This window comes from Lemur catta, chromosome 13 (assembly GCF_020740605.2).
Source record: "Lemur catta isolate mLemCat1 chromosome 13, mLemCat1.pri, whole genome shotgun sequence".
Classification (NCBI taxonomy): Eukaryota; Metazoa; Chordata; class Mammalia; order Primates; family Lemuridae; genus Lemur; species Lemur catta.
Window position 1 is genome coordinate 20,536,060 of NC_059140.1, and position 13,682 is coordinate 20,549,741.

Here is a 13,682-nt window from a genome sequence, read left to right on the forward strand (position 1 = left end):
CAATATCCTGAAACATTTCCTCAATGTTTTCTTGTAGTAGTTTCAAATTTTCAGGTCTCACATTTAAGTCTTTAGTCCATTTTGAGTTGATTTTTTCTATAGGATGAAAGAGAGAATTTTAGTTTCATTCTCCTGTATATTGATATCCAGTTTTCCCAGCACCATTTACTGAAGATGTCCTTTCCCCATGTATGTTCTTGATGCCTTTGTATAAAATGAGTTGGCTTTAAATGTGTGGTTTATTTCTGGGTTCTCTATTTTGCTCCATTGGTCTCAGTGTTGTTTTTATGCCAGTACCATGCTGATTTGGTTACTACAGCTTTGCAGGATATTTTGAATTCAGGTTGTGTGGTGCCTCCAGCTTTGTTCTTTATAGCAAGCATTTTATAATTAGTTCTAAAGGATGACCATCTCCATTGGCCAGTGACATTATATAATTTATATTTAAATGTTTTTTATTATTGATCTGTTTTCTGTCTAGTCCAGCTTGATAGCCACATAAAGCTATCAATTTCTTAAGGAAGAAAATACCTTAAACTTCCTAGTAGATTTGGGTCTTAACATTGTCTTTTGCATAACTCTGGAATTAAATGAAGAGTTTTTAAACAGCTTCCATACATGTGCTGAAGGATTGACCTGAAAAAATAAACATTAAAATCCCTATCCCCTGCAAAACTCTATTATAACATAAAAGAAAAAAACAGATATGGGCATACACAGAGTTCAAAGGTGTTTTTGAATGTGGCATTTTAACGTTTTGCTTTTCATTTTTCTATTGCCATTTTTCCTCATTTGAAACTGGGCTCATGGAGGTCTGGCTACAAACCTTCCAGATCTTGCCCTTCTCTGAAGCTCCAGGCTTCTCTGTTTGTTCCAGGACCCTGCTATTTTTTTCAGATCAGTTACAGGCCAAAAAGGCTCTCGGGTAAAGGAGACCTTCAGGCACTGAACAGAGCAAGCAGATGAACGTCAAAATATAGAACCCCCTAGGGACAGGTAATTAAGTAGTTACCTATGTCTTCTCTCAAGAAGTGTGCCAAAATATGCTCTAAGTAGTGCCTTTCTCAGCATTTTGTTTCTTTTTTTAGAAATTAAAAGTATGGATCTGATGCCAAAGCTACAAACCACAAATCCAATTTAAGCAAAGAAAATCAAGACGTAGGACTTAAATGTACATTTGGAAGAGGCTGGGGAAGGCGGCGGGGGGATCTGTTTCTGAATCACATCACCTCCTTCTCTTCCTCCCTCCCACCCTGCGCCCTGAAAACATGTGCAAACAACGAGATTACTTGTTAAATTAGCACACTATGACTGTGTAACTATATTTGTGAAACAGAGTCAAAGTAAAACTGAAAGAAAATTGAAATACAAAAAAAAAAAAAAAGAAAAAGAAAAACGCCGAAAATTGAATGCATAATTTAATGCAAATCTTCTCCCAGATTTGAGTAGATCTAACGCCCTCTAAAATAGGCCTGGCTTGTCTACAGCTCCACATCTCACAGTTTGCGTTATGAAATATCAAAACACTCTCAAACTTTTAACTGCTATAGACTTCTGTATTTTTTGACTTCTGCTCTAATAAGCAAGGTCTGTCTGTTTTCGTTTAACAACTGAGTCAGAAACCATTTTCTTTTCTTCCCCGCATCCCTTACGCATGTCCACCCTTCCCCGCTTAGATATTACTCAGGGTCCAGCCCTTCGCAGGAGGAAGGGGGCAGAGCCTGCCACACTTTACTCTGTGTGTGTGTGTGTGTGTGTGTGTGTGTGTGTGTGTGTGTGTGTGTGTGCACGCGTGCATGTATGTGCGCGCGCGCCTAAGGAGACAGGGGTCCTACAGTATGAACTATTTTTTCAATAGCGTCTGCTTTTTTCTCATGGTATTTGTTTTGCATCTTCAGGTAAATGATTTCTTTCAAAGCAAGCCAGAAATTTGTGCGTACAAGGCAGCAATCCTCTCCCCAATTCCTTCAACAGATAACCATCCAATTTCTTATTGAATGCGTCCGGCGATGACAGACCCATTACTTTGTGGGAGTGTTGATTCTTTCTTTCCTTGGATAGCTAAGAGTGTTGGAAATTTCTTTGTTCTTATTGATCCATTTATTCATATATTAATCATGTATTTACTGGGCATCTACTATGTGACAAGCTCTGTTCTAGGCGTCTGGAATCTAGCAATAACCAAAGAGACAACAATCACTGCCTTTATTTATGTTCAATCTTGGTGTCACTCTACTTATTAATGTTTGTCCTAATTCTGTCTTCCAAAGCAAAACTAAATAATTCACTCCATGTTTTTTTTTTTTTTGGCAGCCCCACAAATATTTGACCATGACTACATTTCACTATCTTTAGATTAAACATTCTCTAATACAATTCTTCCAATGTCTACCATATCAATCACTATCCTAGAATCTGGCGGTGTGCCCTCATTGTGGGTTTGCACTAGTCACTGTGTGTCACATGTGGTCTGAGAACACTGGGCTCGTCACCCAGACAGGGCTGAGTGGTACGTGGACAGGCTGGGATGCCCAGCTACAGGGGCTTTAATACCAGCTCCATCATTTCCTTATGTTGCTCTTGGATAAATCACATAGCGGCTTTGTGCCTTGGTTTCCTCATCTGTAAATAGTAATGCTACCTACCTCAAAATACTGCTATGAGGATTAAATGAGTTAATATAAAAAAAAACACTTGGAGTAGTTTTTGGCCCAAAGTGTGTGCTCAGGAAATGAGAGCTATTATTCTTACTATTATTATAATTAGTTTTGGATATGACCTCTCTTCACACAGCCTCATTGTTTTAGGACACACATCATACTGTTGGCTTACTGATGCTGGGTATGATTGACACCAATCTACTTTGGCTATAAATTCCTCTCAACTCCTAGCAAAGAGCCTGGGACAAAGTAGATGCTCAACAAATACCTGCTAAGTGAGCAAGTTAAAAATCTTAGCTTTTGAAAACACACTTAAACAGCACATGGGAATGATTTTTACTCTTATTTTTCAATGTGAAATGATGTATTCCCTGTGGTTGTATTGTAGAATATTAGTGAATCATGTTCCGTGAAGATTTGTTAAGGAAATTTTTATGAACTGCCATTCATTTTAAGCCTTAATAAATAAAAATGATGGAGATGTACCACTTCCTGGTAATAAAATATGCAGAAATTTTGGGCTTTATATTTGTGGGTTTTATACATATGTAAGCACACACACACACACACACACACACACACAACTAAACTGGTCACAACTAAACTCTAAATTCAAGACCAAATTCTGCATCATTTTTCATGGAACTTTCACAGTGATTTCCAGGAATTTTTTTTTTTCTTTTCATACCCTCTGGTTTATATCTTTTCCCCATCTGCCTGAAAGTGTCAATGTCTATTTTGATAAATAGGCATCCCTGAGTCCTCCTCCTCCTGCTCTACCCCCGCCCCCCCCCCCCCCCCCCCCCCCCCCCCCCCCCCCCCCCCCCCGGCCACGGCTCGGGAGGTTCTGTAGGGAGTGGCACTTGTTAATAAAAAGCTTCTATCACTCCCATCTCCTCCCAGAGCAGCTGGAAGACAAATGTCTGGGAGAGCAACTTAGATGGGAGCAGAACTAGGATGTCTTCACCTTCCTTAAGTGGAAGTAGCTTTAATGTATTTATCAGTAACCTTTCTAATTAGCTCCCCATCAGGTGGCGGTTTCTTAATAGTTCTGGGTATGAACAGGCAAAATGAGTTCTATACCCACTCCAAAATGCTACTTCTCAAATGGATGAGTCTCAACTCCGGAGAATGTATAGATCAGTCCTTGTCATGTGCAGATATTTTCTTAAATTTACCCACTGTCCTGTTGATTTTCTTGAAATGATACATCTAAAGCAATGCTTCCTGTCTCTAAAGCAAATATATGCAAAAAAACAAAATTAAAAACACCTTTTTCATGCAAAATTCCCAGTGTACTGGTCTACTCTTTCTCTTAAGAAACTGTACATCTGTTGTAATTTTTGTTTTCAAGGTTAATACAATACCCTGATTGCAATGTAACTTTCACTGAAAGGCTTTTGATACTGACTTTTATCAAATAATAATGCACTTTAATTTCGACAGATGTCCTTGATTTTTTAACATCATAATTATTGTCATGCTAATCCTGTATTTCAGACAATGCAATACAGCTGAAGAGAAAAATTAATATCGTCTGCTCTGGGTTTGAATGGCTGTGAAAATTCTGTGAATGAGTCAAATGGCAGTTGTTTTCCTGATTCCTTAAGTTTAGGGAATCCCATTTTTCATTTATGAAAGAACTGAATTATACTTTGTAGTAATTTAGCTGAGTGTGCTAAATTTATGTATTAAATTTTCCTGGGTGTCCCCTCCCTTCGCCATGCCTTGCAATCTCTCTCAACCCTTTAAAGTCAGGCAAGAGGATGGCTCATCTCATTCATTCCCTCATCTCTCAGGGACCACTGTCCTTCGTTCCTGATGTCCAGTGTCTTGCACCATTCGATTTGCCATGTTTTTGTTGTTTCATGTAAGAGGACACTTCTGGTCCCTGTTACTCCACCTTGATCAGAAGTAGAGGTCACTTAGGCGTTTAATGAAAGTCTGCATGATTATTAAGCTTTCTCAGATTGTGTCTTATGGCTCATGCAACATTCACATTCTTGTTTTGTTATACTTCCAGCACAGAAATTTGTTCATTATATTATTTGACTCTAAAAATTAGCAAGCATTTATAATACTCTTGGGCCCTTGTTTCTCAAGCCATTTGCTTATATTTGATTAGCCTCAAACTTTGTGAAAACATAGTGAGAGATGTTATTAATATTTATAATACGCAATTGTATTTTATGTTATAATAAATATAAAATGTCTTTTGTGTTGAGCAGCATGAAGTGAAAGGATTGTCTATTAAAATCAAAGGATGTAATTTTGGCCACTTAAATGGTAAAATACAAACATTTTTCACCCGTTCTTTCCTGTTTCAGGGTGTGTGTGTGTGTGTGTGTGTGTGTGTATGTGTGTGGGTTTATTCTGACAAAGTATCATGATTCAGACATAGAATTTGTGAGGATTTCAAGATGGCACAGTTTCCTTTCAGGATAAATCATTCAAAAGGAGGTCTGCAACAATTATTGCCACAGCAGTTTCTTAATACAAAATCCTATAATGAGAAAATAGAAACAAAATTGTCATTAAATGTCTAGAAGCTGGCTGAATAAGCATGGGATGTTCTGGTAATTTAACCAGAAATACTATGTAATATGTGCTTGTTGCAAAAATATTACTATGAGTTTGAACACTTCTTTGAGATTCTTATCTGAAAAAAGGTATTAAGGGCACAAATACCAAAATGTGTATATACCTAATATTTTTTTTAAATAGTATTTAAATAGCATTTAAACTAAAGTATCTCACATTTCACCCTTTGCCTGAAAATATATTTGAAAATTTAAGTAAAATATTTAGCTATTTGCTTAATAATCTAGGGAATCTGCTTTCTCAGTTAGCTGGCAGCATAGTCCTTTCTAATATTTATGCTAATATAAGAATAACACATAAAAGTCCCTCAAAGTAATGAAAATGTCTTTTAATATTCAGTGTCATTGACACATTAACAAGGAATCTGAAGATGAATAATGTGCTCATGTCTGCCAGTGCTACAGATGTCACACCAAGTGACATATAAGCACACATGAGACAGAGCTACTGCTTCCTCGTCTATGCACTCGTGTCCTGGCAAGGAGCAAATGAGATCATTCACAAACTAGGAATCCCTGGCACTGTACGAAATCAGGAAAGCAATAGTAATAATGGAATTGACTTGGATCCCAACTGTTGTCATTGAAGAATACATATTTTTCTTACTTAAATATGCACAAGAATTTTTCATATTATCATCTTTTACAATTATATGGTTAATATTTAGGATCTCTAAGTTTTACAATATGTAATTACAATTTATAAGGAATAAATTAGTAGGCTAAGGCACATGATGTTTTCATCATATAATTAGTCATCTTTGCAAGTGATGAATAAATAAGGTGAAACAATAGATCCAATATTTTGGCCATTTTTATTATTGTCCAATTCTGGATTATGTTGGTGCCATGGGAGCTCTAATATGTCTCTAATATATTAGAATTTTGCAATTAGAAAACCTCATTGGAAAGTAGTATTGGAAAAGGGTGCTTTTCTAACCGAGTTCCAAAGATTTCCTTCCTTTTGGAGCTTGAAGACTCTGGATATTCAAAGAGCTAGTGAGAGCTCCACCTTGACTTTGGAATTCTGAGATACCATTGTAAGGTCTGCTCCTTGGAGTGAAGGGTCAAGTATTAAGCAGGATTCTTACAGTCTGCTTTCTCTTTAATGATCTCTTCAAACATTTTCCACAAGAACAAGCTTTACTCACAGTTATTCTCTTAATATATTTTACCTAGGGGGATTTTTTTTTTTTTTTGCCACAATAGTTTTGGAAAAAAAGCTTAAAAATGATTGGTGTTTCCATTTCAAAACCCACATTTATCTTTATCTCAAGCATGCTCTTCTCTTTCAACTCTTAAATAAGATACCAAAAAAAAAAAAACCATTTTGCTTTAAAAGCCATTTGGGACAAATATAGATTCTTTAAAAAACAATCAGATTGTGAGTTCAGTTTAATAAATATTTGTTGATTGTATGTTCTGTGCGAAGCACAGTGATAGGCTATTTTGACTAATGTACAGTGCAAATTATCAAGGGATTTATAATGTGAATTTTCAGGGCAGAAAGACTTGCAAACCCACCAATTTAACACATGGCTAATTGACATAAAGCCAAATTATAGGTTCTCTCTTTCTTCCCTTAATAGACAGAAAACTCTTTGAAGGCAAGAACTGTTTTATATGAAAGATTCTATCCCTAGTGCCAGGAGGCATAAGATTCTGATAGGCAGAGAAGTGGTGGAAAGGCTATTCTAGTGTGTGGAAGCACCAGTTATAAAAAAAAATTTAACACACATTATAGTGCATTGGATTGGGGCAGTGCACTGAACAGTCACTCTGAAATGGCTGGAACAAGGTGCATAGAACGATAGGGTTCCTGAGGTAGCACTGGCTCAATCCATGGAGGAAACTGAATGTGATCTTAAGGGATGAGCAGAAAGACATGGCAAATTTTCCCATGCCTTTGGTTTTATCTGTCATTTTTCCTTTGTGTCCTTATCCCACCTTTATTTTCTCAGCCCCTTTGGAAAAGTTCCTGGACATGGTTTATTTTTATGGTTGGATTAGATGATAATTTATAGCTTTGGGCAAATTATTCACAATACTATTTTCTGCTACTAGGAGTGCCAAAATCTAATTAGATCTGCTACATTTTCCCACAAAAATGTATATTCCAAAAATTGTTTTTAACCCTGTAAAAAAGTGTGATTTTTTTCCATAGCTAATAGAAGAGAACCTACATTTAAGAACCTACACTGATAACCAATTAGTACTGAAATCTATGTGTACATAAACACAGTATGTGCAATGTATAGACATTAAAGTATTTGCTATATAAAATATGTCATATTGTACATTTTTCAGTTTAAACAGTCATTAAAAATATATACACCATTTGATAGGTTTCTTGATTCCTCTTTTGTCAGTCTGCTCATTGCATGAAAACAACTTGTTTCAGTGATTGATTTAACTGAACCTGCTTCTGAGAGTGATTGTTTTAATTAAAATGTTGTGCATTTTTCCCCTGTATCTGAAGGCAATTGGACTGATTTGCATTTCTTTCAGTTCTGAGTGTTAAGGGTAATACATTATGAAACATCTCTCTTTTTTTGATATGCATGAACATTAGCTTTCATTATTTCTATTTGAATTAATATCAGAGAGCAGAGTTAGTACAGAGTTTTATGCAAGGAGCATCTTAAAAATGTTTTTAGTAAAATTAGCAGACACAGTAAATATATATAGAAGACAAAATTAGAGGAAAAAGAGAATTAAGGCAGGTAAAGAAGAGATCCTAAGTTTTCGTATTTTCTTAAGCAGAGTAGATATTCTGAATACATAAGTGTTTGAGAATAGAATAAACAACACTTAAGTATTTTGCAATTTCTAGCTAAAATATAGGTGTAGGACTTGAGATGTTTATTCATCTTTCAATTATTAATTGGGTCCCTGAGTTGTAGGAGTTTGGGGTACATCAGTATTGAAAACAAAAATTCTTATTCTTGAAGGGCTTATATTAACATTTACTAGAGGAATATCATGAATGTCTTATCCATCAGTTTAACAAAAAAAGTGAGCCTGTGCCTCAATATAAATTTGTTCATTTCACACATTTTCACTGTTTAAAATTCAAGCATTATATTAATTTAGGATGAGGTTCTATTTTTATCATAGTAGATACATTTAAGATTGACTTAATATTTTCAAACTCTTCAGGCTGACTTCCTATTAGATCTGAATAGATCATTATTTCTATTTGTTACTTGTTTATGTGTTTATTTTTAACTATATAATCCGTGCAAAAGAAAATGTCATCTTTGCTATTTGTTTAGTGTTTGCTTTTGCTTATTTCATTAGTATCATCTTTAATCCACATTATCTCTGTGGGATTTCCCCCCCTAAACTATTCTAACTTTAGTTAACCTAGATAACATAACTTATAAGTCTACTTAACCAGGAACACATAAACTTCAACATATTGCAAAGCACTAATTGCGAACGAGGGACTGAGAGCCAGGGTTATTGTGTCACCCCTCAGAATTACAGGATTCTCAACCTGAATCAAGTACTATAAAGACCTAATGTAGCATGCGACCAACTAAAGATACCTATATCTATTAGTATGTTAAAAAATGAGCAAAGCTTAGTTTTGCTCTCACTTTTGGAGATAATAAACAGAAAGTTCTAATATAATGTCTTCACATACTGCAACACATTGCCTTGGACTCTTCTTGTGGGAGGGGAACCCTACTTTGGTCTCTGTTAAGAGTCATGCCCTTCTATTGCAGCTGCCTGGTCTGTGTTCTGTTCATTCTAGTAGTCATGGGAGATCTTCTTGGTCCATTTTTGGCAATTTTCTCTGACAGTATCATGAAATAATATATGTAAGTGAGTCATCCAGTATGCATTAGACTGAAGTTGAGATTTGCAGTAGTGTGAGAAAATGAAGGACCATATCCTCCTATTCACGATAGGTCTGGAAACTTAGTCATATTTGCCTGACAGTACATAACTGATATATTTCTTCTCAGTAAAATTTTTTTCCTGCTATGATCATTTGATTGCATACTTTTGGCCTCAGGGAAAGCTTTGGGTTTTGCTATGTTTTAATTATTTGGAGGAATGATGTTAATCTATAAATGGCCGTACTGCACAATGGCCAGCTTTACACATAATAAAGTGTCACAGCAGACACTTTATGGACATCTGACTGGGATAAAAATAGACTAATAAATGGAATCCTTGAGAATCTTGGACAACAAATTAATATACAGTAGTAATGTGTGTTTTGGGTGACTTGCATATATGTATGCAATATTATTTGCAAATATGTATGAAATGTTATCTTTACTAATTTTTTCAAAGGTGTTAATAGATTTTATTAAAATCTCTGCATAGTCATTATAAAATTAGCATGCCATCATTATAGAAAATTGTGCAAATAATAAAATGTTGAAAAATAAATATTCCAATTACCATCAAAATACAGTAATATTTAACATTTTGCTGTATCCTGTCTCATGTTTTTTCCCCCCATGGATAGTACTTTTTATATAACCATGCTCATGTTATGTCCACTCATGTTATTCTACAAAGCTTTATAACAGTTAAGATTTATTTTTAAGTTAGAGGTGTGGAAAGTACAATTACCCAGTCAAAGATGTGGGCACTTTTAAGGCTTTACTTTAATTGCCATCTTGGGTTATCATATTGTTGTTCTAATTTTTACTCTTATCAGCAATATATGAAATTACTGGATATGTTACTTCCCCCTTGGCCATATTCATTCAACAAATATTTAATGTACAGCTCCTATTTATTTAGGCCCTGGAGTTGTGATGGTTAAATGTCACACATTTCAACTCTTTTCATAAAACTTACTGTCCAATTTGTGAGGCAGATATTAATCATATAATTTCACAAACAAATGTGAAATTACAGCCATGAATTATAAAGCCAAATATTAACATCTGTTTCATATCAATGGTAGGTACATGGGTGTAGGTTGTATCGTATTCTGTGCTGCCATAGAAGAGTCCAAAGGAAGAATCTGACCTCACTGAGGTGTCAGGAAAGTGCTCCTGAGAAAGTGGAAGTGTCAATGGAGTCAGCTTGGGAGGGAGGAAAAGCAGTTAACTGTGCATGGATGTGCGCGTGTGAGTGCATGGCCACACAGGTGTGCAAGGGGGATTTTTATGCAGGTGGGTGTATTTGAGACAGGTAAGGTGAAGGGAACAGGATAAATCTGGGAGATTATGGAATGTTTGTGAGTAACCCACAGTGGCCCTGGTGAAGCTACATGCAGGGAATGGTGCAGGAGCAGTGGGGAACATGGCCAGCAGATAAGATAGGGCCCTGCTGCTGGGGGCTGTGTACACAATTCAGTGGGCAGTGAAGAATCACTGAATTTTTCTAGATAGGATGGATTGTAACAGGCAAACTGCAGGTGGGAAGATCACCTAGGAGAGGTAATGAGGGGCTGGCAGTGAAAAGAGAAAAAGGGAAAAGAATGAGGGACACTGTGAAGAAGCTCCTATAGGAACTGGGCAACTCATTGGGTGGGATAAAAAAGACAAGTATGGTGTAGATCTTAGGGGATGGATATTGTTAATATAAATAGCAAAGTCAGGCTGGAGATGGTGGAGATGGAAGAATTAAAGTAAAAATGATACTGGAGAAAGTTTTAAACATACAGTACTGAATTTTCAATTTTGGTGAAGGTTTCATGGGGTAGATATTTGTTGGAAATGTGGCCAGTGGCAAAGTGGGATGGATCCTAGAAGATATTTTCATGATCTTTGATCCTTTCTAACCTTTGTGTTATTGCTTGATAACACAGATTTAGCTCTGAGGATGCAGAGTCTGTATTTAGGCATAATTGTGGTTAATCTTCGAAGTACTAGTTGTCTCTGTTGTTTTAAACAGATCGGTTTGCATTTTATTTTGTTTTTAAGATATTTTAGTTCAATTATTACATTTATGGAGGCCACATAGTATAGTAGTTTAAGTGGGCAGGATCTAGAGCTCAGTGTTCATATTCAAACTTCAGCTTTGGGCTTATTAGTTATGTGCCCTTTGTCAAATTACTTCAATTGCTTTGTGTCTTGATCTCCTCATCCTTAAAGGGGGCTTCTTTTAAATAAGGTTGTGGTGAGGATTCAACAAATTAATCATGGGATGGGCTTAGAACAGTGCCTGGCTCCTGAGAAGTTGTCATGATGTCGAAAAAGAAAACTAGCAAATAGGTTGAAACTAGATAAATCAAAATCAATTTGCTTTTATTTCCTTGAAATTAAAGGAGAACTCAGAGTCATATTAATAATTTCATGTTTCATTTGTACTCTTCATCGGAAATGAAGGGTGGTCCAAAAGGGTGTTCTCTGTGTCAGTGTGAGGGAGCTCAGGAGTGAGTGTGTGGGTGTCTTCTCACTGCAGTGCTCGATTTAATTAATTCAACCCCAGAAGATACAGTAGCTAAAATATAGGGTTGCTTAGAAATAAATGCTGTCAGAACATAGAGGTTTTATAGAAAAATTATCAATCTCTAAAATTCTCAATATCTTTTCATGGCAATCAAGAAATTCTCTCTCAAGTAAAAAAAATACTTTGGTTCTCTTCTTTTCCATGTTATTTATTTTTAGTGAAAAGCATAAATAAAATACAGCAAAACTACGAAAAGACGTCTTTAGAGGGTTAATAGCTCAGTCAAGTCTTACTGGGTGATGGACAGACTAAGGCACAGTAGTAATTTTTCCCCCACTGATGCACATCTTAGAATTATGTGATTTTGGAAGTTAATTATTGCGGAATAAGGAACATATGTAACACAATCCTAACAATCACTTAGATAATTCTTTTTAAAATCTTAGACCTTTAAAAACATCTATATTCTAACATGTTTAGTCACACTGACGTTGCAATGCTGTGCTGTTCATGCATCATTTTCTGGAAGGTTATTTTTCAATATCATAGCATGTATGAAGCAAATCTATATGCAATGGAGGGGGTCATTTTTCAAATTATTAGTTTTACATGATGTGCTTAGAAACAGATATTGACATTTCTTTGCAATTTTTTGAGGGCTAATCAAAAGCTTAAGGATATTCTGGTTTTGAACAGCTTTTTTTTTTTTTTTTTTTTTTGCCTGTGTATTTTTCATGTTCATCTGTTTGCAAGTCCACAGCTTTTCTATCAATTACAAGATGCCAGGTTCATCATTCAGTAACGTCCAACTGTTTTGACAGCGTGGTCACGTTTGCATGTTCCATTCGGCTATTGCGGAGAGAGGTGCCAGTTGCCATGGTGAAGATTATGATGTCCCACATCAAATCTAGCCCCGTGATGGCATTGGCCTTTGGAAAACCACAAGTAAATATTTATTTCCAAAGGTACAACTGGCTCTTTGCGAAGCACTGGGTACCTCGAGTGGTTATCTTTTCAACAAATCATCAGATGAAAAATCTGTGACCACATGATTTCCCTTTTTGTTTTAATAAACTCCCAGTGCCCTCTGCCTCAATGCGTGTTGACCAAGAATCAGATTCCCTGTTGCATAACTTGACTATCCTCTTTATGTATAAGTTAATAGGTTCACCTGTTTAATTTGTCTAGATTATCGCCTCAGAGCTGACCGCACTGCATAGGTTTGCAGTGCTTCACCCTGAGTTAGGAGGTAGAGCTTTCCCTTTTCCTGTGGATTATGCCTAAGCACCACACACGCTTCTGTGGATGTGAGGATGACCCTTTTGACATCAAGGGGATGTTCTCCAAATCGGGGCTTTTTCTAAGACTGTGTCTCAAATGTTAGTTAGAATGCTTTAAAAATACAGGTTTTCTACATTTTGGGGAAACTTGTAAACTTGTAAAAGGGAAACTCCATTAAAAGACCTTTAACGAAGTTTCCTAGAGTTGCAAATTTGCAAAACTCTTATATTGCTATCTTGAATGATAATATTGTTTACATTAATTCATCTATAGTTTAAACTAATAAATAAACTAATAGCTTGATCAGTTTAATAGTTTTAACTAATAATTTAAATACACAATATTGCTTTCATAAAATTGCCTGTTCTATAGCTTACTACTGCATTTTCTTTACCGTCTATGATTAGTATACTGTAAGCTTGGTAAAACATAGAGGAATCTGAAAGACATAAAATTAAATGTGCTACTTCTATAAAATGTCCTCCTCTGAAAAAGGAAGGAAAAGGAACATAAAAGAAAAAAGAAACTGTATCATGACACATTGTGATGCTTATGATAACTATGTTTGCCTTTCAGATCCCCAGCTCAAGGGTATAGTGACCAGGTTATATTGCAGGCAAGGCTACTACTTGCAAATGCACCCCGATGGAGCTCTCGATGGAACCAAGGATGACAGCACTAATTCTAGTAAGTGACAACCTCAGGCCACCAGTTAACACAGTTGGCAGAAGATGTATTGCCACTTAAATGACTTTTTAAGATACATTTGCAACTG

The 13,682-nt window shown here is 36.0% G+C and overlaps 1 protein-coding gene across 1 annotated transcript in view; it reads left to right on the plus strand.

Annotated features, from left to right (window-relative positions):
- The window catches only part of FGF14 (fibroblast growth factor 14), a 201,351-nt gene that overhangs the window by 31,398 nt on the left and 156,271 nt on the right, over positions 1-13,682 (plus strand). Inside the window, exon 2 of the mRNA XM_045566625.1 lies at positions 13,484-13,594. Coding sequence (XP_045422581.1) covers positions 13,484-13,594 — 111 coding nt within the window. The remainder of the gene's footprint in view (positions 1-13,483; positions 13,595-13,682) is intronic.